The sequence below is a fragment of the Lutjanus erythropterus genome, chromosome 21, assembly GCF_056507025.1.
Source record: "Lutjanus erythropterus isolate fLutEry1 chromosome 21, fLutEry1.hap2, whole genome shotgun sequence".
NCBI lineage: Eukaryota > Metazoa > Chordata > Actinopteri > Lutjaniformes > Lutjanidae > Lutjanus > Lutjanus erythropterus.
The window spans coordinates 9019976-9045270 of NC_139337.1; the positions used below are offsets into that span (position 1 = coordinate 9019976).

The 25295-nt window shown below is 41.4% G+C and overlaps 3 protein-coding genes across 4 annotated transcripts; 2 read left to right on the forward strand and 1 right to left on the reverse strand.

The window, feature by feature from the left end:
- The first annotated feature begins 1603 nt into the window (after positions 1-1603).
- gjd4 (gap junction protein delta 4) lies at positions 1604-4216 on the forward strand. Its single transcript, XM_084747469.1, has 2 exons — positions 1604-2397; positions 2924-4216. Exons 1-2 carry the CDS (start codon positions 2334-2336, stop codon positions 4111-4113), a joined length of 1254 nt encoding a protein of 417 aa, XP_084603595.1. The 5' UTR covers positions 1604-2333; the 3' UTR covers positions 4114-4216.
- A 3356-nt stretch (positions 4217-7572) lies between these two features.
- On the forward strand, positions 7573-12214 carry LOC146307286 (cytochrome P450 2F2-like). Of its 2 annotated transcripts, XM_084746950.1 has the most exons (11): positions 7573-7966; positions 8159-8318; positions 9291-9443; positions 9542-9702; positions 9997-10065; positions 10226-10330; positions 10414-10552; positions 10698-10783; positions 11085-11186; positions 11701-11842; positions 11935-12214. In XM_084746950.1, exons 1-11 carry the CDS (start codon positions 7805-7807, stop codon positions 12120-12122), a joined length of 1467 nt encoding a protein of 488 aa, XP_084603076.1. In that variant the 5' UTR covers positions 7573-7804; the 3' UTR covers positions 12123-12214. The 2 variants fall into 2 exon arrangements, with proteins under 2 accessions (XP_084603076.1, XP_084603075.1); XM_084746949.1 differs by lacking the exon at positions 9997-10065 and having other exon boundaries at positions 7574-7966.
- Positions 12215-21971: 9757 nt separating this feature from the next.
- Positions 21972-24689, reverse strand: fzd8a (frizzled class receptor 8a). Its single transcript, XM_084747078.1, has one exon. It carries the CDS (start codon positions 24257-24259, stop codon positions 22523-22525), a length of 1737 nt encoding a protein of 578 aa, XP_084603204.1. The 5' UTR covers positions 24260-24689; the 3' UTR covers positions 21972-22522.
- Positions 24690-25295: the final 606 nt, after the last annotated feature.

The window sequence follows — 25295 nt, forward strand, 5'->3', positions numbered from 1 at the left end:
CAACACTGACCATCCTTTATATGTAATATCAGCACTACAGTGCTCAATTAAACCTATTTCCAACAATGTTCAAATGCAGAGAAATCCATTATTTATTCAAGTTAACGGTTCATTTCCTGTTACTTGCTATGACTTCTGGGAAACATGGGATACATCAGAGTGAGGAAGGGACTTTTTGCCCATGACTAAACATACCACGGATAAAACTTTAATGTGACTTCATTCATGAGACTTTCATCAGCCATGGTAGTTATTTAATATTGAAGATAGCATCTCCCATAAGTAGAAGTAATTTTCTGTCCTTTGTTACCAAGTCAAAAGGTCAATAATTGAATCCATTATTTATTCCCAGTATTGTGCTGCATTCCAGTCAAAGTCAGAGGTTGGAATTTCTTAGTTTCAACTTTCAACTTCCAGCCTCAAAGCATTCCAGGTACACAAGGTCAAGAATAAAAAAAAACCACATGGCTGATTATGACAAATTGATGAGATTCTTTGGCAAATCTACAAACAATTAAACCCTGAGCACTGCACCCTCCTTTCACATATAAGCAATACAAGAGGAACAACCACATGAGGTAACAGACACCATTATACATTTAATTTCATGGCACGTTATAACTTTGGGGATGTATTTTCATATATGAATTTCCATGCATAACAGGTTTGACATATGGTACATAAAGTATTATGTTAGGATTACGTGGGTGCTGCCATTGTTGTTTGACATTAGACAACTTCTTCTTCATGAAGTCAGGGAAGATGGATTTTCTCAGAGTTGACAAGTAGGACTGTGAGTGTACTTTTTCTAGAAGGTCAGAAATGTCCCAAAATGTCTGCAATGCAGCATTAGCTTCGCTATCCATCCGAAATGAGCCATGTGGGATTCTTCCCGTGAGCCAGTATGGAAGTGTTAATGACCATTGATCTGTAGTGATTAGGAGCCAAGCTGAGCTTTAGCCATGTGTCCCAGCAGAGGCCTTGTCCATGAGCGAGGGTGGACGCAGAATGTGAGAAAGGAACGGATTGTCCTCTGCAAAATCATCTGATTGGGGGGGCATTTGTTGAATATAATTTTAAGTTTAAAATTATTCTTATTTTATTTGAACAGTGTACAAACAACTCTACAGTCACACTGGCAAACATTAACATTTAACAATTATAATGAGTCATTTTTAATGAACTAATTTGATACTAACCTTCATCATGTGTTGCAATGTTTCATTATTGTGTAAAGAAAACAACCATGATTTATCTTAAAGTGTATTGGAGACACAGGAAGTTTTCATCATGTAATTATATAGAAGAACTGGAGAGTTTTAATTCTCAAACAATGCATACTGGGAAGTCTGCTAACATCCTGATCATGTTTCTTTACAAACTTAATTTAATGAGTTTGACTGAACCTTTTTTGTTCTGAGAATAAACACAAGAATTTTTAAGTTTAATTAACTTGAACAAATGAAACTTTAATTATTGTAAATATTTGAGATAAGAAGATTAGTTAATTCCTCTAAATGTATTTTTTTACTGTTTGAAATGATTAACTTCTGTTGTACTTCAGATTAATAATTAAACCTTTCTATTTTTATTTTATGTTTGATTTCTTACCCATATTGAATAACCATACAGTAGGCTCTTATCAGTCATAAACTGGTATCAGCTGTGGGAAAATACAGTTACAGCCTACTTATATTCCATGGCAGTTAATCCACAGTCTGCTGAGTATCTACATGTTACCTTGACTCATCACATGAAGATGCAGCAGTGTGCGCTTGTATTTTTGCGGAGCGGCCAGTTTGAACGTGCTTGCCATTGTGCTTGAGAACTTAATACAGCAATCTAGAGTGAGTAAGCCAGGAGGCTTGTTCCTCTCCTGTAAGGACGACCAGCAGCACTAAAATATCTCTGCAATGCCAGGATGGGGACGTGCCTTTGGAAGTGTGTTAAGAATAGACCCACAATGGGGCTCGCTCCTGTCTTCTGTTGTCTGAGGACAGACACTTGTCTGCAGGGGACAGAGGAGGAAGAGGTGATTTGCATGGTTTACTTCAATCTTCCAGAGACTTTGGTGACTCAAATAGATCCGACTGGATTTTACCTACTGGAACCTGGCACATATTCCTACTTGGACTGAAAGAGAGTCTGACTGCTGAGGGAACTTTGTGTCAGTCAACCTGCAGATTACTGTGCTACTGGAAGCCACTGTGCCCTTAGTAGGAAGGGTAGAGGAGAAGTGGCTGGATAAGGAGTGAGGCGCTGGCTTAAGGGTTTACCTTGTGGCCTGGGACTCGAAGACTGGAGGATTTCGGAGGGCGTTGAGCACAGCAAGCATGGCGGGATCAAGTGCCTCTGAGGCCATCTTTATCTCTGTCAATCACAGCATCACTTTCATGGGTGAGTTGACTTCACTGACACATTATGTCATGGTTTGGGGTCACTTTTATTATTTCTTGGTTAATTTTGTAAGGTATTCCCTCATGTGTCCTGCTTTACTTCACTTACTATGTTCAACTAGTTCCATGTGTATTTAGACCTGGTGTTTCCATGTCTAAGTGTCATCTTCATCAGTCTGTCAAGCATTCCAGCCATTTACCAAGTGTTTGTTTCCTGTTTTTTTTTTTTTTTTGATCTTTTCTTTGTTGTTGGACTGATTTTGTTGGACATAAGTCTCCCGCCTTTTGGATTTGTTGCTTTTTGTTTTGACTAGCTTCTGTCTGATGATCCCGTAAGCCTCGTTCTACATTACCTTTAGTGACCTTGCTTGACACAGTAACTTGTTTCTGATCTTTCTATAAACCTCAGGGTGAAATCTTTTTGTGTATTTCTGCAGTCTTGAGTTCATTACAAAATTTGGTACAGCAACACTTTTAATTCATAAGTCAGATCAACACATTTTAACACCAATGTGCTTCTTTTTCAGGGAAGGTGTGGCTCATTGTGATGATCTTCCTCCGTATCCTCATCCTTCTCTTTGCCGGTTATCCTCTCTACCAGGATGAGCAGGAGCGATTTGTGTGCAACACCATTCAGCCCGGCTGTGCCAATGTGTGCTACGATCTGTTTTCTCCCATCTCTCTCTTTCGTTTCTGGCTGGTGCAGCTCATCACCTTGTGCCTCCCCTACATCATCTTCATCATCTACGTGGTCCATAAGGTCTCAAATGGCCTCACTGTGGACCTGAACTCCTTGGGTCATGTCAAAGCCTTGCCACTGTTGAAGATCCACCAGGAAACATTCGGCAAGACCTCTGTAAGCAAGGTGGCAGCTGAGCAAGGGTGGGCGCGGTGCTTCACAGGAGCCTACATCCTCCATCTGATGTTCAGGACCTTGCTGGAGGCAGGGTTTGGGGCAGCTCACTACTATCTTTTTGGTTTCTACATCCCCAGGAGGTTCCTGTGCCATCATCCACCATGCACCACCCAGGTGGACTGCTACATCTCCAGGCCCACTGAGAAGACCGTGATGCTCAACTTCATGCTGGGTGCAGCTGCTCTGTCCCTTTTTCTAAACGTTTTGGATTTCATCTGTGCAATCAAGCGCTCTGTGGTGCACAAGAGCAAGAGGAAGATGATGGTGGAGAAGATTTATGAAGAGGAGCAGTGTTTCCTTTCAGCTGGAGGAGCCCCCAGAGCAATAGATGCAAACAGCTCCCCGGTACAGCAGGACCTAGAGATGGAGGCTGGTCAGAGAGGGAGTTTCCGGAAGAGGCAAGGCAGCAAGGGCTCTTGTGGAGGGGGAGCGCTTGCTTTAGGTCAGGATCCACCAAGTCTTCCATGCTCTCCAGGACCTCCAAGGGGCAACACCAATGGGAACAATGGGTACTCTGTTTCCCAAGAGGAGCCTGTGGAGAGGAACGGCAGTGAGGTGGCTCTCTGCCCTCCAGAGCCAATGGGGACACCCAGAGCCATTCGTGTTAACAAACGCAGTCGACTCAAACCGCCACCACCGCCCAGACGGGATTTTGGCTCATCCGTAGTAGGGCCCATCGGGGAAGTTTCCACAGCAACAGCCATCTGTACCAGGCGGGTGGGACAGTATACACTGGTTGAGCTGGGTAGCAACACACAGACAAATGATGACGGGCAGGAGAAAAGATCAGAGTGGGTGTGACTTCAGGCTCACTTATTTAACATTGGATATGGATAGAACCTTGTGTCTGTACTCAGTTTTTGTGTACTTTCATAAAGGTTACAGATACAGGAAAAATGGAGCAGTACCATTGGTGATTGTGGTGGGCAGTGTAGCCAATAGTTCAGGCGAGACGAGACAAAGTTATTTTAAAATCCTTAAGCATTGGAAATGACATTTGCCATCATTTACTAAGGAACTCCTCATCAGTGTGTCGCAATGTACTTGATAGCTGTACACACCATCACTGTCTACAACGCTGCTTCTGCCTCTGCCTCTATCTCAAGAGGAAAATTCTCCTGCAGTCTCCTTCAGCATTACCATGTTTTTCAGACACTTTTGACTCCCCTTCTTTGGGGCAACTTTTGACTCTTACGGGGTGCTCTCTAGTAGACTGATTAACATCCATGCTTATGTAAAGGACACATGAAAGTATGTGGCCAGTGACGATCACAACATTCAAAATGGATGTATCCATGTTCATATGTAAAATGGGCATAAATGAGCCTTTAGAGGGTTGGATTTTGGAATAAAAGGTACAAAAAAGGTGTGGGAGCAATACAAGAAACAGTTAAATACCCCAAGGCTTACACAGTGGGATCAATTGTTAAATCTGACATCCTGCCATGCTCTCTACCTCATTTTACAATGCAGACTGCACTCTCAATTGAGGAGAATCCAAAATGGCAATGCACTCACCAGACACCTTAGACTCATGAGGCATAATCATATTTGCTGTGATTTTATCCCGTCGTCAGATCCCATTGCCTTTGTGGAGCGCCGGCTGAGTGATGCAGAGCAACAAGAATTCAAGTCATGAATATGAACTCTGTTAACAAAACAAGTCAAGAATGGCGGGACACTCTAGCCTTAAGGACTTCAACCTTGAGGAAATCTAAAAGAGTGCAGCCCACCTGTTTCTTTACCCCCACCTTCCGAGACACACTGTCCATAAACAAAGACAGGCCTTGACCTGTCTCGCACATACAGCCCACCACAGTCATCCTATATGATACCACCATTGAGCCCTTCTCTTTTGTGTTTGGGTCATTGCGGTCAAAGGACACAGGCAGCCTCTAGGCCCTTTTCTTGGACGACCTTTTGGAATAAGAGGGTCGGGCTGAAATGAAAGGCAATAATCTGGATAAGACGGTGTTATCAAGCTCATATGGAATGTAATAGGATTCCTCCATCAGAGGTGAAGGACACCATGAAGGCCCCTAAAAGCCGACATAGGCTCACAAAGCAATTATGTTCCCCCATAGGGGCTCTGTATTTATGGAGACAGCTTGTCACTCTATTTCAGGGCCTGGCGGAGCTTAGGAGGAATACAAACCTTAACATACGCTGTCACTAGAAATAGAGCACAGCGGAGGAGCAGTGCTGCCTGTTGCCCTTCAGGATATCTGCTCTCTGCTGGCTGTGGCTTCAGTTTCACCTTAATCAAAGCTCAGACTAAAGTGGGTCACACACCAGCTCCCACTGTGACACATGTCAGTCATAGACAGTATAGACAGTGAGGCTGCTGTGGTGTTTAATTAACTTGTTCCTGAGACATTTACAGGTTTTCCAGTCTATTTTCTTGAAATCTCTGGATGATTTGTGAGGAGACTCCCACAGTAAATCAGCGGCATCACACTTGCATCTATAGAGCCGCTCTATAGCTGAGGGGCTGGTCTCTGTGTAAACGGATAGCTCTTGATCTTCCCTCCTCTTGTGGTCTCTTTGAAGGCAACAACAAAAGCTCCCACCCTCATATCTCACCTATCCACTGAGTGCTGCACCCTGACTGTCATATAGGTGACCACAGGGGGTTTTCATCAGACCACAGCAGGTCTAATGGTGTCGCACCTCTTTTACACACCCAGCGTTTAGTGTGAAAGCCAAAGCTGGACTCGGTTACACTTGGGTTTATTGGTATTCTGTACTGTAAGGTCTGGGCTTCTTAATTTTGTTAAGTGTAATTTTTATTGTAATACGAATATTGAATAATCGATTTTGTACAGTCACTTGCCATTGAATTCCTTTATAATGCTGTTTCTTGCTTGACTAAAAGCCATGTGTGCCTAATTCTTATTACAAGTCATATTCCAATAACATTTTATTTTCCAATATAATATCAAATTAATTTATGTACAGTTTTATATGCAATTAAGTTGATTTATTTATAAAAAGAAAAATTTATTTGATTTCTGTTTTTTTTTTTGTGTGTGTGTTTCACTCATTGACACTCAAATGTGAAGTGATCTTCTATGCATAACACTTACGGCTTTTCATCAGTGTTATTGCAATGAAACCATGACACTGGACTTGTCAAGGCACTTTATTGTAACTATTCTTCTTTGATCCTGTTGTCTCCTCACCAGTACTGTAGTTTGAAATCATGCTGCCCTCCAGTGACACAAAATGTGAAATGCTACCATATTGTGAATCCAACACTTGAAATCAAATGCCGTCTGGTACTGAGACTTTAATATGTGAATATTTGTATCTTCAGATACGTGAATGTCTTTATTTGTATTTTTATCATCTTGGTTGTGATACTTTCTTTCAATAAATCAGGTGCAGAAGAGTGAATCTGGCACATACACCTTCAGACATTCTTTCTCCTGAATTTACTGTGCTGTAGATTTACTAAAAATGATAGAAGTGGCCCCTACTGTCACAAAGAAATAAAATGTCATCCTAATTAATAATAACCTGTTAGCCATGCCAGTGCATTTAGGATTTCTTGAGAGCCATGGCACTCAGGTGAAGTCCAGTGACAGATAATAAGCAGCTTGCAGGATGATATTGAGATGTTTGGGGGTGCTAAAGGCAGTTAATTTAAAATGCAGACATACAGGTCAGACTGGAAGACTGGGCTGAACTAACCTGCTATGCGGACCCGGGGCAAAAATGAACTGTGGGCCCCAATCAAGCCCCCCTGGAGTCATGTCTTTTGTTTAAAGTCATTAACCTTTACAATATGAAATCCTGATTTTGGCCCAACCCTTACCAAGACCACAAGTGTCTTAACCATTACCATCATCATAAAGAAGTTTAATCACACTTAAGTTGTTATGAGAGGATATAGTTATATATAGTTACTTATAGGATAAGTTTTAATGTTAAACTTACACTTGATTAGGTTTAAAATGAACTGAGCAACATAATCAAGTTCTTCGAAGAGAGTTGAGGGACAGACAGAACCCAGTTTATGATGTGTCTTTTCTTTCTTTCATGGATTGATTCATTAAAACAGTTTGTCAGTTGCTGCTGGTCAGTCTCTTTTATCCATACGGTGCAGCCCATAGCAGTCATAACAGTGAAAATACACATGGTAAATGTGGTCACGGCCTGTGCAGGTTGCTGCAGGTAAAGTGGAATGTAGAGAAACACAGCATGCATGTTATCTCAAGTGTGTCCCATGCTTCTGATTGGTGCTGTCTGACAGAAAACAAAGCAGCAGCATGGAGAGAAAGTGACAGAGGCAGTCACAGTACTCATATGCAGTAGTTGTGTAATCAAGACAAACCAGAGCCTGTCAGAACTTGCTGTGACTTAACTGTGTGCTGTAGGCTGCTGTCTCATTTAGATTGAAAACCCAGAAGAGGCTGGACTGAAGTTTGAGAAAAACTTTTACAACCAGCCATATAGCCAGCCTCTTCAAATCTGCCTCTTTCATTTTGCCATGTTTGTTTCTTTCATCCTGCTATGGATCTGCGGTTTCTTCTTCATTCTCTGTCTCAAATGTCAGAGACCCAAGAACTTTCCTCCAGGACCTCCTCCTCTACCGATACTGGGGAACCTGTTGAACCTCAGTCTGGACAACCCCATGAGAGACTTTGAGAGGGTAAGAACAACAATGAAATGGGACTCACATATTCCTTTTCATTGTTATGCTTCTGAACATCTGCCACATACATTCATACTAAGAGGCTGTACACAGTAGTGAATACCATGACCTGGACGACTGAGAATCTTGACAGACATTTAGCATTTATTTGCGATCATTTTAAGAGCTTCCTTTCATGCTCTTCCCTAGCTGAGGAAATGCTATGGAAATGTCTACAGTCTCTTCATTGGCCCAAAACCGGCTGTGATCATCAATGGAGTGCAGGCCATGAAGGAGGCCATGATGACCAAGGCTACGGATTTTGCTGGACGACCCCAAGACATTTTTGTCACTGACCTAACTGAGAAAGGTAAGACAAAGATGTGGTGTCCTAGGACAGAGTACCAGTATGGTCACTTAAGACTATAGTCATGTTTCCACCACATGAGCTTTCCCCAGGGACTAAGAACCTTTGGAGGAACTCCACCACAGGGACCAGGGTCTAAATTAAGTTCCAGGGACCAAAAAGTCCCTGCCTGGGGGATAGTGCTTTCTGATTGGTCGAGTACTTGCAGCATTTTATTTCAGCCGAGTTAAAAAAAGAAAAGAAAAAGAAAACCTGCAGCCACAAACCAGTTTACTTTGTTGTTGTTGTTGTTGTTGTTGTTGTTGTTGTTGTTGTTGTTGTTGTTGTTGTTGTTGTTGTTGTTTGTGCTTTGACACATCAACAAAAGCATATGACCGATGGGCCTTCTTGAGCATTTTTGCTCAGGATGAAATGAGCAAAAACAATGCCTGTCCATCGCTATATAAGACATCGTCATTGTTGTATGGTTTTGCACAAAAATGAAGTCCAAAACTAGCCACTGGTTTCTCATGTGTCAGGGGACAAATTCCTAATCTTCCCAGGTCTTAATACCCCAGTGGAAACGTAGGCAAAAGTGGTCTGAAGGAACCTTTTAGTTCCTTGAAGTAGTAGTTTCTGGGACCTAAAGTTCCTGGTACTTTGAGTGGAAGCATGGCTCTCTGTTTGTCTAAAGTTTGTCCAAACAAAAACCCTTGACCGTGCTGAATTGAGCAATGATGTGTTTTATTCCTTGTAAATTCAACTTTTCATTTGTAGAAGGACAGATACTGCTCTATAACTGTACATTGCTGAGTCAGTCTGCCCACTTTCTGGTTATTCTCATCTAGTGCTACTGTAAACTCTATATACACAATGTATATATTAGCATCTAGCATCTTGTAATTGCCATTTGCGACTGCTGTTCAGCAATTTACATAGTCTGACTTTAAGATACTCTGCCCAAGCGTCATGTTCTCATATCCATGTCTGTTATAGGAATGGTTCTGGCAGACTATGGAGTCAGTTGGAAAGAGCATCGTCGCTTTGCACTGATGACCTTGAGGAATTTTGGTTTAGGGAAGCAGTCCATGGAGCAGAGGATTCTGGGAGAGATACAGTACACAATGGAAACACTGGAAAAGAGCATTGGTATTCCATCTACATAATAAACAGTGTGCTAACACTGTATGTAGATTGGTATGTAAAGTTCTCACCACGCTGTGTTGTCATTGTTACATCTGTCACAGGTACGACCTTGAGTCCTCAACTTATGTTTCATAACGCGGCGTCCAACATCATCTGCCAGATTCTATTCGGTGCACGTTACGACTATGATGACGACTTCATCAAAGTGGTTGTTCAGTGCTTTAAAGAAAACTCTAAGATAGCTAATGGACCCTGGGCTATGGTGAGTCACAACGTGTGTGTTCAAGGTAACAACTTTAGCTCAGAAATATCACATTTTGAGTAGTTGTGAGATCTAAAAGTATTTGAGACAGCTGTTTAAAGTGCATGACGCTCTGATACTCTGCTGTTGTGGTGGTAGATAGAAGCTAAACCAGAAACAGAAGTGGATGTTAAATATCACCTTTTTGTTGCACACAGAAGTTATCTGCATCAAAAGTTTAAAATGTCTGGCCTTTACACTGACTGACTACACTGAAATCTACTTTTTTTTTTAAACCCACTTTCTTCTTTCCAGCTGTATGACTCTGTTCCCATGATTCGAAAGCTGCCGCTGCCCTTCATGAAGGCATTTAAGAATATTGAGGTGGGTCCCCTTTAGTCCCTTTGTAGCACTATCAAAGTGCTTCACTGTCTCTTTTAATTCCACTTGGAGTCACCAAAGTCTATTTTTCCCAAATCCAGAAGGCAAGAACATTTTCATTGTCCCCCAAGAGAAAAAAAAAAATCTGTTCCTCATTTCTCAGACTTGTAAGAAACTTGCAACTCGTCACATCACTGAACACAAAGCGACCAGAGTCCCTGGACAGCCACGAGATTTCCTTGACTGCTATCTGGATGAACTGGACAAGGTGTGTGTTATGCAAATAGTACATTTAAATGAGAGATAAAGAAAGGTATTAAGAATCAAAGCAATCCCCCCTCGTCTTACCAGAGAGGCGATGATGGCTCTTCTTTTTGTGAGGATCGACTCATCATGTTCCTCCTGGATCTTCACTTTGCTGGGACAGACACCACGTCCAACACCCTGCTCACTGGTTTCCTTTATCTCACGACCTACCCACATATACAAGGTACATTATATGATGACTGTACTTTCAAGCTGTCATTCTGGCATCTATTTTTTAACTTTTTAAAATGTTATTTGTGGTACGTTGTCAGATGCTTTTGTATATTATTATTGTATCACCCTGTCTGTCTCTTCACTCTCTCTATCAGAGCGATGTCAGCAGGAGATAGACCAGGTATTGGAAAACAAGGATCATGCCAGTTATGATGACAGACACAACATGCCTTATATGCAGGTGCATTATCTGACATATTTCATATGCAGACACGGGTCTGAGTTGCATATTTTGCTGAGTTTAACACAACACAACCATGTAAACTCTACTGCAGATAGGGGTTCATCTGCTGGAGAGCCTCTCAACCAATTTCTTAGACAATTTATTGGAATTTGTCAGCACTGCAGTAGCAAGTTCTCATACTACAAGTTAACTAGTGTGTCTGTGACAACTGAGCTATTGTAAAGCCTGAATCATGACGTTCTTCCCCTGACATTTGATGAAGCATAAAAATATTCTTGTCTAATTTCTTTTGCTCCAGGCTGTGATCCATGAAATCCAGAGGATGGCCAACACTGTCCCTCTCAGTGTCTTCCACTGTACAACAAAAGACACAGAGCTCATGGGATATTTCTTACCCAGGGTAAGACTAATAAAAGTGGCTTCTTTGAATCATTTAACTGTCTCCAAGATATGTTTTTCAATCATTGCTCTGTAGTGTTGCAAATAAAACTACAGAAGCCTGAGAGGCAAATGACTAAAAAGGTCTGATATTAATGGTTTTCTCTTCTGTTTATGTTTAAGAACAGGTGGGATATAAAGATTTTGTCAGAATAATCTTTCAAAGTATTATAAGTATTTTCGTCATCATGTTTGTGTTTGTTGTTGTAATACTCGTTTCAGCCACGAGAGGCTGAAGTGCACCACTGCCACATTCTTAATAGGATTGAAGGCATTCATGTTTTCTTCCATGTAAACAAAGTGTACACACATGCACTTTGTGACATTATTTTTTTCATCTGCCAACTCTGAGAAACTGTAATGGACACTTTTGCACTGTTTTCGGACCATTAATTAAGAGAATAATCATGATTTTATGGGAATAGTACATATAAAAAATAACACAAAAGCAAATCTTAAGGTTTTTGTCTTCTCAGGGTACAGTGATCATCCAGAACCTGGACTCGGTGCTGAATGAGGAGGGACAGTGGAAATTCCCTCATGAATTCAACCCTGAAAACTTCCTGAACAACCGGGGAGAATTTGTTAAACCAGAGGCTTTCATGCCGTTCTCTGCAGGTATAACAGCCCAAACCCTCAAGCCTCAGGGTTTTATCTCCTATTTTAACAAACATACATGACTTACTGATTGATAATGTCTCATGTCTCAGGTCCCCGTATGTGTCTCGGAGAGGGTCTTGCTCGTATGGAGCTCTTCCTCATCATGGTGACTCTGCTGAGGAAGTTCAAGTTCATCTGGCCAGAGGATGCAGGACAGCCGGACTACACACCTGTCTACGGGGTCACTCTGTCTCCAAAACCTTACCACATGAAGGTCCAACTCAGGGACACACGGTAGACAGTCTGTACTGACACAAGACAGACAATGAAGCTCCAAAAATGGCACAAGTGGCCAGTAACTCCCAGTGACGCAGCATACACTGAAGGAAACATTTACTTTTCATTGAAAATATACTACAAAGTCCATTACATGCTTTTATATATGTTTATTTTATATTATTTTTGTATTTTCTTTTTTTTTTTTTGCAGCCTTTACTCTGCAAAATGTTGTTCTACTTGAAGGAAACAAGACAACATTAAGTTAATGGCTCCCTCAAGTGGACAGAATAGAGTATTGCATTTACACAGACACTGTCACAAGTGTTTACAGGTAACAAGTCACAGTATCAAACACATAATTTTTACAGTATGATATTGAAACAAAAGGAAGGATGAATTTCAGCATTATAAAAAGGTAATTCCCAGTTTTGGTCTCCCAGAATTTTCATGTAATGTTTAATAAAAGATAGAGGTAATGATCTGATAATAATGAGGTCATATAGTTGATGTTTTCACAATATTACCAACGTTAAAGTATTACACTGATATACCCACTATTCTTAACTATTCTTATTCTCACCAAATTAGCACCATACTATTACTAAGGAGTTTTGCCTTGTGCCTTTAAATGTATTTCCCCAGTCTTTGTTTTGCAGCCTGTTATTACCCTGTTGCATAAATTTCAGTCTTATACTACCCAGATATACCCAGGGTCATTACCAGGCTTATTACTTTGATAATAAAGACGTAATAGTTAAATAATACTGTTACCCCACTATTACTGTGTTACTACTGAGCTGTAATTCAAAGTGCTACGCTGATATTTTGTGCAGGTTATTTTGTTTCAGTGTCGTCTGAACAACATTATTAAACCATTCTAAAATGCTTGAAGTCCTGAACTGTGCATTACACCATCAGTGAAGAGATATAACTGAACTAACCATAATATTTACAATTTAGAGATTGCAAGGAACTGGTGATCATTGAAATGATTGAGCTAAATAGTTTTCAACAAATACTATATTTACCCCAGAACATGGAAAAGATTTGGCTCAATTAAGTGAATTTCATTTTGCATGGTATAAATTAGGATCGGGTTTATTGATGCACACACACAAGGAATTTGACTCTGGTTTTCCGCTGCTATCATTGTACTTAAACTTTTTTTCTTTACCTTAATTTATTCAGTTTTGTTGTCATTGTTGTTACAGTTTGTCTGTAATTTACACAAATATTTGAAAAAATAATGACTGACAGCATAAATTAAAGTCTACATGCCAAATGATGTTTTCGGAAGTAAAGTGTGAACAATACAAATAGTGCGAAGTAATAAATATTGGTTCAATATACATATGCAAAGTGGATAATTACGTACAGTAACAAACATTAAGTAAACAAAGTAACATATTGCACACTGTTAGAGTTTCTATTACACCATCCTGTAGAATCATGCTTTTTAAAATTATACTCTGACACTATAAACCAGCAGTTCTCAAGCTTTTCAAGTCACGACATGCCTACTTTAATGGTAAAAACAATAATAGATAGAAATGCATCCTCATATTACTAAAATGAGTTTTTTAATGTATAAAAACAGTATACAGTATATATCTATATGGTCTTCCAGGCCTAAGCACTATTTTCATATCTGTTTAAACCTGCTGTTTGTATCAGTTCATTCAGTACATTTTCCTGTAACACTTTAGATTCAGTCTCTTCACTCAGTTTTTGACTTCCTTTCAAAGGATTGTTGCCTAATATCAATCAGTTCATTCTATTCTCCATTATGTAGCAGGGACTAGAGGGTGACACGTGTGGACTGTCACTCCTGTCCCATCTCACTCCCCAAAAAAATACTCTGGTCCAGATCCAATCCCATGACAGAGTAAAAAGAAAACATTCCTGTCCTGTCCCAATCCTAGAAGAATGATTCCTGTCCCATCTTGTTCCCATTAATCCACAGTCCACACACGACATTACACACATTTTTATATATAAAAAACTGACCTATTGCTGTTACAACTCTCGCTCCCATCCTCATGACTACTACTCCCATCATGTCCCTCGGGATTCCCTCAAAAATATCACTCTTTAGCAGGGACATCATTCATTTCACCGCAGCACATTTTAGGGCCCACTTATTTGAACAATTTTCTTTGTCTCCCAGAAATTCTGTCTGCCCCCAAGGAGGTTCCAGCCCCGAGGTTGAGAACCACTGCTGTAAACGACAGCATCGCCGTCACTGCCTGCTTATCGTCGGATGGTTCTGCTCCATATTTATGTATCCTCGGACCTGTGACATCACACCCGTTTTTGATGCGGAGTGTGGGCACATTAGTTGGACCGAGGCCTCGCTCAGTGTGAGCGTACTCAGAGTGAATCTGGGAAAACACTCAGCGCTTCAGATGAAAGAAGTTTTCCTTTTGTGTACATGTCAGTCAGTCAGTGAAGGACTGAGGGAACACAGTGTTCTGCTGTGTGTGTGTGTGTGTGTGTGTGTGTGTGTGTGTGTGTGTGTGTGTGTGTGTGTGTGTGTGTGTGTGTGTGTGGAGGTGGGGGGTCCTTGGATTGGAAGAGGCAGCGGGCGTGCACTGTAAGGACTACTAAACCACAGAGGCATTGTTACCGTGCCAACGGGGAGCCAGCCATTTATGCTGATATCTTTGTTAGGCTCAGTCATAGAGCTAAAGTGAAGCTTCTAATGGTTAAAAACAGATAACATTTATTTTCTATTTTATTTTTAAATTTTCCTTCAACCATCCTCCTAAACTCACCTTTCTAAAAGTGCAAACCAAACCGAAGAGGCTTCAATGACGTCCAAGTCCCTCAGAAACTATAAGCATTAAGGCTGAGCGCTGAACCCATCTATTTTCCAACATCTGCCGTCTCTAATGGCCTGCTGGGAATAATGCGCCTGAGCTGGAGGTCAGGAGCGTCAACATTCATCTAAATGGGTCACAGAAACCCGAGGTCACTGTTATACTTTATGAATGGAAGAAAACACCCATGGAAACTCTCAGGTTTTAGTGCTATTGTTCACCTTCCTCTTACAAAAGCAATGTTGAAAACAAAGAAAACTGAGAGTAACAGTCTTCATATGCACAAAACCTAATTTAATCTCATTTACATATAACACATTCCGATGTAGAAACCACACAAAGTTGTGGTGCTGTATTAACAGAATGTAATGATTAGCAGCTTGCATTCAATTGAACACAGACCGAAGATAAGATATTTGATTTTTGTAAATATATACTCATTCTGAATTTGATGTCTGCAACACATTCCAAAAAAAGTTGGGACAAGGGCAACAAAAGACTGGGAAGGTTGTGTAACGCTCAAAAGGCTCAGTCATCCACAAGCATGGATGAAGTGAGGTTCACCACTTTGTGAAAAACTGCATGAGTAAACAGACAACAGTTTGAAAAAAATGGTTCTTAGCACAATGAAGAGATTTCACCATGTACAATCCATAATATAATAAAGAAATTCAGAGAATTTGAAGAAATCTCTGCACGTAAGGGGCAAGAGTGAAAACCAACATCGTGTGCCTGTGACCTTTGACCCCTCGGTCTGCACTGCATTAAAACCACATGTTTATATAAAGGATACTACACCAGCTTTAAAAGACTTTAGAAAAGCATTGTCAGTAGGCACAGACAAATGCAAGTTAAGACTCTCTGGCAGGCTTCTCTGGGTCAGAGGTCATCTCAGATAGACTGACAGGAAGAGGAAAAGTGTGTTGTGACCTGACAGGTCCACATTTCACATTGTTTTTGGAGATCATGCACACTGTGTGCAGACTAAGGAGGACAGGGATCATCCAGATTGTTACCAGCACTTACTTAAAAAAACAGCATCTTTAATAGTATGGACAGTGTTGGGTAAGTTACTCAGGGAGTGTAATGAGTTACTTTTTACTTATTACTCCTTGAATAAGTAATAATATTACTTTACTCATTACTTGGAATCAAAAGCAATTAGTTGCACTACAATTATATTACTAAATTACTACTGTACCATGGTGTCCTTTTTGCACCCCAAAGTTGAACTGCTGATCCAGTGAACTGTTAACACCCAGATATCTTTTGTTGTTAGTTGTCCAGATGTTGACTGTGGTGGAAAGACAGTCCACCTCTCTGATTGTGGCCTTCAAGTCAGCTTCATCACCACATATTCTCTCTCGAAGAGGCAAACAAACTCAAAATAAAGAAAAGCTTCTACCTGTGGAAAGTATGCCTCTCTTCCTCTCCCTCATCCTCCATACTTACGTTTAGCTTTTTGGCTAGCGGCTCACGTGACCTGCCCTAACCTGCCACACATACACGCACTTAGATCAAAAAGTAACTGTTACTTGAAATAATAACTTAAAATAATTAGTTTTGAAAATTGTAATCCCTTACACTACTTCTTACTGGCAAAAGTAATAGCATTCCAGTAACACATTACTGACTAACACTGGGTATATATGGGGGTGTGTCAGTATCCATGGCATCATGGGTAACTATCACACATTGTGAAGGCCCCATTAACGCTGAAAGGTACACACAGGTTTTGGAGCAACACATGCTCAATACAAGACACATTCTGTCCTTGTACAGCAGTGTGGCTTTGTGGGAAAACAGTTCAAGCACTAGACTGACCTGCCTGCAGTCCAGAACTGTCTCCCACTGGAAATGTGTGGTGCATTATGAAGCACAAAATACAACAACAGAGACACCAGACTGTATTGTATTGTATTCAATTAAATATAAGTTGACAAGTATTTGCAAATCATTGCCTTCTGTATTTATTTACATTTTAAATGTCCCCAACATTTTTTGTGGGATTTGGGTTGGTAATACATTTTGATATACATGCTGAGAGTCCAGCACCTGAAAAAAATTAAATATAATTCGACTTTTTCTGCACATTTCATTCTTACTATGATTGTTTTGTTGTGTTTTTTTTAAATTTAAAATGTTTCTATCCTGAGCTCCAAATTAAAAGCACTACACACAGTCTGATATAGTTGTCCGTCATAATCTTATAATCTTTAAAACAAACACAACAGATCCAGATCACAAGATGCTGTCCACAGCTGCAACACCTCCTCTCATGCATTAAGAGATAAAAACAACAACCTTCTCCCAGGTGTATCATGAAGATCAATAGTATCAAAAGGCATGACCTGCCTATCACCCCTCTGCTCTCCTCTGTGTCTGCCTCTCATCAAACGGCGCCATGAATATTTGATAAGCAACCATGTCAGAATGTTCCTCCTGGCTGCACAAATGAGGCTTTAACACCTGTATAAAGAGAGCGATCGTGAAAGAAGACGATTCAATCAGAGGAGTAAGATCATCTCGAGGATTTATTTGTTCGTGTTGGTTAGACCTCTGCAATAATGCAGCCACAGTGATACCACCTAAAACTGTGTGTTTGTCGTGAGTCACAGTCAAGAACAAGCCCTGACATGACCAGCTAAGTGACCGTAAAATACTACGCTAATAAAAATAAACCATTAACTGATATTGTTAGTGTTCTGAGAGCCCTGCCCTGTCCGTGTGAAGCTCCCCTTAATGACACTCTCAGACTTTCTCTTGGAAACTGCTCTGAGTTGTTGCTGTGGTAGAAACAGGGTGTTACCTGTTAATTACAGCGTGTGTGTGACGGCCAGGCCGGGACACGCTGCTGGAAGTGCAGGACAGTTGGTTTGTGGAGCCAGGTCACCAAGGTGAAGACGGCTCGGGGTGGTCAGTGGTCTTAAGAATGATCCTGAACTTTGACTTTGTGTCATAAAATTGTCATTAAACTTCACTTTAAGTGACGTTTTAGTGTGATTCTCCAGCTCCGGCTGCAGTGACTCTGAAGTGTTGCAAAAATAAAGACTACAGTTATGTCCACCCAAAATGTCCTGCCTCAATCTGCTATAAACTCAGTATCACCATGTGCCATTTGGTATTCATAGAACTATGACATCTGGATTAGAACTGATACTCATCTACACTCCAAAATCTGGCATGTAAATATTACCTTGAAAAAAATCTAGGAAACTGGTGGCACTGAAAGTAGTAAATATGTAGTGAATAAACAGTAAATATAGATTAATGTAAATATTAGTCTTAATTTATGTTTATTTTCTTTCTGCTTGTTACGTTTACTTAAAATTTACATTCTAATTATTTAACTAGCAAGTTGTTCTAACTTAAAAATGGCACGTGGAGTTAACTTGTGTTTGTAAATCTATCAAGGCCCTGTTGTTGTTGTTGTTGTTGTTGTTGTTGTTGTTGTTGTTTTTATTTTGCTTTTTGGATACTATCTTATCTTATAACATATCCAACACATTTTTAGATTTTTCTGTATTTTATTGTCAAGTACTTTTTGACTTGCAGTGCTTACTCTTTATCTTTCTTTATATTTTGCTACTTACTATTGAATCTGCTGCACTTCAAATGAATCGTTTTGTCTAAAATAGCTAAAAGAAGACTATTACAACTTCCCACAACCCCGGCTGACATTTTGAAATGCTGCTTTTGGCTGACCAACAGTCTAAAACTGAAATATTCAGTTTACTGTGACACGACAAACAAAAGTAGCAAATGTTCACATCTGAAAAGCTAAAACAAGAGAATGTTTGTTGTTTTTTAAGAATATTTTTTACTTGATAAATATCTAACAATTAATCAATAATCAAAGTTGTTACTGATTATTTTTCTGATGACTGACTCATTCCCATAAAGAAGTTGACTGACCAGTTCATACATTTAATGCCACTTTATTTGATAAGTTCAAAAGCAACAAAGTACTTTTACTGAAGTACAATTTTGAGGTACTTGAGTATTTTCATTTTCTGTTTCTGTTGTTCAACTCCACTACATTAATCTGATAACTCAAGTAACTAGTTACTTTGCATGTTCAGATTAGTAATACAGAATATAATTTGCAAATATTATGATCTAAGGTTGCAGTTTGTTATAGATGAAAATAATAATTGATCCTGGGGGTATATTAGATAGTGGCATAGTACACATTAATACATAAATAATTATAATCCAGTAATATGATAGTATTCTGAACTGGCCATATATCATTCTGCATAGTGAGTGCTTTTACTTTTAGTACTTAAATATATTTTGAAGACAATATTTGTACTTTTACTTCAGTATAAATTTGAACCCATGATTTCTTGAGTATTTCTATAGTATTGCTACTTTCACCATGGTTCATTTGTCATTAAACAAATGTCACATTTTATATGTGATATCAGTGTGTTTAATGTGAACATCTGGAAGAATCACAGTGACGTGAACATTTGATTGTTTTCCTGCTGAATCCATAACCTCATTCTTGGAATATTGGTGTTCTAGATTCCAGTGGTTTCCAGTGGTTTCCAGTGGTTTCCAGTGGTTGGGTGTCTGGACCCTCATGAGGGCTCATAAGATGAATCTTATGAGATCATTATGAGGGGAGGTCCAACACAGAATTACATGTAATTTCTCTAAAACTATTTTAAGTGTGCATCTTGTGACCAGAGGTTGCAAGCAGATGTTGGTTTATCATAAGGGGTCTAGCAAAAAAGGACTGGGAACCATTGCTTTACACCTCAGAGAGAAGGCGTACAGAGATGTGCAGTGCTGCTGTTACCACTAGGTGGGGCTGTATATCAATGTCCCTGCTAAGAGGCTGCCTGCAGGAGCTGCACGCTGACTGAAAGACTGAGGTTTTTGAGGTAAACACCAGAAAAACAAGCTGAAAGACTGAAAGCAACCGTGACAATTTGATGGAAATATAACAGCAAATGATTTGGAGCATGAAAACGAAAATCTTTACCAAACAGAAAAAAGTGCAATGTTTCAAATTTAAAGAAATTTTAGTCATTTCAAACTTGATTAAAACTCCCAAACTTGATCTTAAATATCTGAACACGCATACTAAAGCCACTTGGAGCTGTTGGTGGAAGCAAAATGCGTTAAAAGCTGCCCCTTTTGATCTTAAGAAAAGTACTTTTTTTGTTATGACTTCCATCTTCATTGCCTTGGTGTCTTCGCCGACAGCGCTGATGCAAGATTTATGTGTCTGATTTACACTCCCAACAGATGCATGTCTGCTGCACTACACTGAAAAGAAGCTTTTGGGCTTTCCATCTACAGTGGGAGAGTAAAGGAACCGAGCGGGAACAAAGCAGGGACTACAAAGCCCACTGTCACCATTGACCAGCAAATCAAAGGCATTTCTACGCTGGGGTTACAGTGTATCATCTTATGCCAGCGCATTGGGTTAATTGGGACCAAAGCAGATACATTTGTAGCAAAAATGCCTCGATTAGGGGGCCCTAAGATGTGAGATCATGTGAACAGACCACCTGTGGGGCTTTCATTGCTATTTCAATATCATTCATGTCAAGGCCCCTGCACTCGCTGACACAGCTTGAGCCCAGGGGAGAAGATGTTTCAATTCAGGCTCCGGCGAAAAAACCAAACACAAGACGCAGGGGCTCTGGCAGGTTTCAGCTCTGACAAACCCAGAAAGAGCGAAGGGGCTTCCAAAACACTCTTTCAATTGTGGGACGTCCATCAAAGCGTCCAAATGGGGACGTTTAGGGGGAACCTTGGCACATCAGACAGACACTCCTAATGCACACCACCTTTATTCTAGGCTGTTAAAAAAGAAAGATCAAAGTTTTCTGCAGATGAAAAGGGCCTGTTCCCTGCATTTATACCCCCCATTCACCCACTCCCTCTTTTACTAAATTAAGAAAGCGGGCTTCGGCAGGCATGTGAAGAGGACTTAAACAATTATGGAGATGCTCCAACTCAACCCCTGCCTCTAATTACCGGTCTCTGATGGCTAAAAGGGCTTCCTTTTTGAGCCGGGGCTCTCAGAAAACTGCTATTGCTGCTGCCGTCCTTGACACGGTGACCACAAGGAGCCACAAAATATGCCTGCAACGGGCTAGAAAACCTCCTCAGCATGGGAAAACGCTGGAGGTGGGACATGATGAAGTGCAGAAACTTTGTTACTGTGCTTGAGTATAGTTTTCAGGTATCTGTATTTTACTTGAAAGTTTTTACTTTCTCCTCCTACATTTTACATCTGCACTGTCTACTCCTTACATTTTCAAAAACAGCCTTGTTACTTTAGTTTTAAGGGATTTGAAGGGAATTATTATTTTGCAAGATTGCTTATTTAAACCTCAGTGAATGGGACAATAATATGAAGACAAGATGATTTCTTGTTGTATCCGTCAGTGCATATCATGCATGACAGATGTAACAAGATGAAACAGACAAGAAGTTTGACTCAACCATGGAGAAAAGCGATTTTCACTCGGCTTTACACAGAAACAACCAGTAGAAATGTCTTTCAGTAGCAACCTTTTACTTTTAAACTTTAAATTCTCGGGCTAGAATTAATGATTATTTTCATTATTGATTAATCTGCCTTGTTTCATCCTCATGTAGTCTCTAAAATGTCCAAAAAAGAACCAAACATGCTCGTCACAAGTTCCCAGAGCCCAAAGTGATGTCTCCAAATTGCCTCTTTTGTCCAACCAACAGTCCAAAACCCAAAAGACTCTTCATTTACTGTCATAAATGACAAAAAAGCACCAAATCCTCACATTTAAGATGCTGAAACCAGCAAATGTTTGACATTTTGCTTGATAAATGACTGAAACGATTGCTTATCAAATTACTTTGCAACTACTTTTCTTTTGATTGCCTGATTGATCAACTGACCAATTATTTCAGCTCATCTGAGTACAATCAGAGCCTGTACTTTCTGACTTTTACATGAGTTAAGAAGTTGATTCAGTTTTTAACAGTATTTGCAATTCTACTTGAGTACAGCATATCTTTGGAAAATACTGCAAAGTTACACAGACGGATGAGATTTATCAAGTGTTTTATTGTCAAAATAAAGGTCATATTTGTTTTTTTCTCACAAAAAGAGACATCTACACTTTGTACAAATTTACAATAGCTTATAAAGTTTTCTTTTATACACAAATGTACACGTTTTTTTTTACATAAGTTTTATATAAATACATTTTGAAATTACAAAAAAAACGAATGACCCGTAAAAATACATGGGCACTATTAAGGCTTAATTTAAACCATCTTTGATGTGATTGAATCATACAATGTTATCTGGCACTATGTAGATAAAAATGGCGATAAAAAACCCCAAATTGCTCTTTGTGTGAAGCTGGTTAGGAACAAAACTGTCTCAACAGGTAATGCCCAGTTTGCGTTAACAGCCTCAGTGTGTACCTCTAATACATATAAACAGGGAGGAATTAACCTGTGTGAATGCCAGGTACATTGTTTCAACCTCAGCAGCAGCAGTTCATTACTATGCAAATTGCTTTAAGACAGGGAGTGATGGGTTATCTCCCCGACAATTAGCAGTCCTCATAAGCTGCTTTTGTTTTCTCATTCAAACCTGGGACAATGGCATCTGCTTGGGGCAGGACACGGAGCTGGCCGTGCCCGACCTCCACGTCAGTCCGGTGCTCACGTCGCTGTACATGGAGCCGCTGGTGCCTTTGCTGCCCCAGCAGCACCTGGTGCAAAAAGTCCTCCAGGAGTCCAAAGTTTTTCCCGACCAGATCCAAACTCCGGACGTGATGCCCACCAAAAGGCACATAAAGTACTTCAACATAAAGACTGCATAGTCCGGACTGCTGCGGTCCCTCTCTAGTAAACAGTTGGAGCAGTTGTGAGTTATTTCCCAGCTCTGCCTGTTGTGCTGTTCGTAAAAGTAACAGGCGACTATGATTGTGGCTGGCACCGTGTAGAGAACCGTGAAGATGCCGATCCTGATCATCAGCTTCTCTAGTTTGTCAGTTTTGGTGCCACCTTGCTTGATGACACTCCTGATTCTGAAAAGAGACACAAATCCAGCCAGGAGGAACATGGTGCCGATGAATAAATAAATCACCAAAGGGGCCAAAACGAACCCACGCAAGTTGTCCAAGTTCTGGTTTCCTACGTAGCAAATCCCGGCCACAGAGTCCCCGTCCACGCTGCTCAGCGCCAGCACCGCGATGGACTTCATGCTGGGGATGAGCCAGGCGGCCAGGTGGAAGTACTGGGAGTAGCTGGCGATCGCCTCGTTGCCCCACTTCATCCCGGCGGCGAGGAACCAGGTGAGGGACAGGATGACCCACCAGATGGAGCTGGCCATGCCGAAGAAGTAGATCAAGAGGAAGACGACGGTGCACAGCGCGGGGCCGGTGGTCTCGTAGTGGATGTGCTCCACGTCGAACTCGCGGTTGCACGCCACCTTCTCGTGTCCGGCGATCAGCCTGACGATGTAGCCCACGGACACGAACATGTAGCAGGCTGACAGGAAGATGATGGGTCGCTCCGGGTACTTGAAGCGCTCCATGTCGATGAGGAAGGTGGCGACGGTGGCGAAAGTTGACACGAAGCACAGCACGGACCACAGTCCGATCCAGAAGGCGGTGAAAGCCCTCTCATCGTGGGTGAAATACGGGTTGTGGCACGGCATGGCGCAGTTGGTGATCTGACCCGTCTTGACGCGATTATAGAGCGGGTGTCGGTCCGTGTTCACGGGCACCATGGGCTCCAGACACTTACACCCCGGCTCACACGGAGCAGAGGGCGGCTTGTACTTCCCAGGAGCTCCGGGTCGCTTTTTGGGCGGATTGTACCCTTTACCCGGATGGTTGGTGGGTTTGGAGAGGACGGGGGAGACGGTGGTGGAGTCGGTTCTGTTATAGTCCATGCAAAGGGTGTCGGGGTTGCCTTGCACGGGCAGCAGGTCGCACTTCATCCTGTCCGGCCAGGGGAAGCCGTACTGCCGCATGAGCGGCGCACAGCCCGCCCGGGCTCTCTCGCACACGCTCCGGCACGGCGGGAGAGGTTTTTTATAGTCCTCCAGGCAGATCGGGGTGTACATGCTGCACAGGAAGAACTTCAGGTCCGGAGAACACTGGATCTCCACAAGAGGCCAGAACTGGTGCACCTCCAGTCCCGCTTCATCCTGTGTGTCGTGGTTGAACTGATTCGGCATGTAGGTGTAGTTGTAGCCGATCCCCTTGCACAGCGGCACGGCTATCTCCTGGCAGGTGATCTCCTTCGCCGTGGTGCAGCTGGATCGGGGCAGGAGGGCGAGCGAGAGGAGCAGGTAAATCCCAAACAGGTCCATCGCTCCCGGCGCGTCGTGTCCCACCTCTTCTGCTCTGGTTCCGACAGCAATAAATCCGTCCGCCGCTTCAGCCTAGATGCCGCGCAGCGAGCCCATCTCGCTGCTCTCTGGATCTCGCACGGAGTTGCGAGCAATGTGCAAGCCGTGTTTACTTTCAGCTGAAGAGGAGGAGGAGGAGGAGGGAGGAGGAGGAGAGAAAGCAGGCTTCAGGGCGGCGAGCGGCAGTCAAGATGGCTGAGAGGAGAATCCAGCAGCTCTCAGTATCCTCACACAGTCTGTTAGAATAAAAATAAAAACCCAAGTATCTGCTGCCCGATCGCTACAAACAGGAAAATGTGGGCCTTCTTTTCTTTTTTCCCAAAACACAGCGACTACATTCAGTCGGCTCGTCCCACCTCAGTCCCGGTTCCCATACAAATCAACGGCTTGGATACGAAGCGGTGCCGATATATACCAGAGCCGGGCATGGGACACCCCCAGAGCCGCTCCGCCAATCACAGAGCGGGAGGGGCGGTTCTTTCCAGCTGTCTATCATGTCTTTCCTTTTTCTTTTTTTTCCCACAGAAATATGTTTTGTTATATAGCAGATGATCACACTAGTTTTGTCAGTGTCTGTCTGTGGCACCGGGGTACAGGATGGAGATGGAGCATCATTACACCTCAAATCAAAAATCACACTGAGGTTCAGTATCTACTTTCATGCATTTTTAAGCTCAGAGTGGCTGGTCTTAAATAAACTATAATAACCCTGTAATAACCCCCCTCAAACTGACTGCAAACAGCAAAACTGTCATTTTACACTGTAAAAAATTATACAGGAAGGTATTGAAATCAATTAATCTTTTCTCAGCAGCCCAACATAAATATACAAGTTTTATTTATTCAAGGGAATTAAACTTGAAATTTCGAGTATTTACTTTCAGAACTTATAAACAAGTTTTTGACTTGAAATGATATGTTGAATGAGTGCACTGTGTAGAGTTCAATCAACTCATTAAATTAAGTTTCCAAACAGACATGGTCAGCACACTAGCAA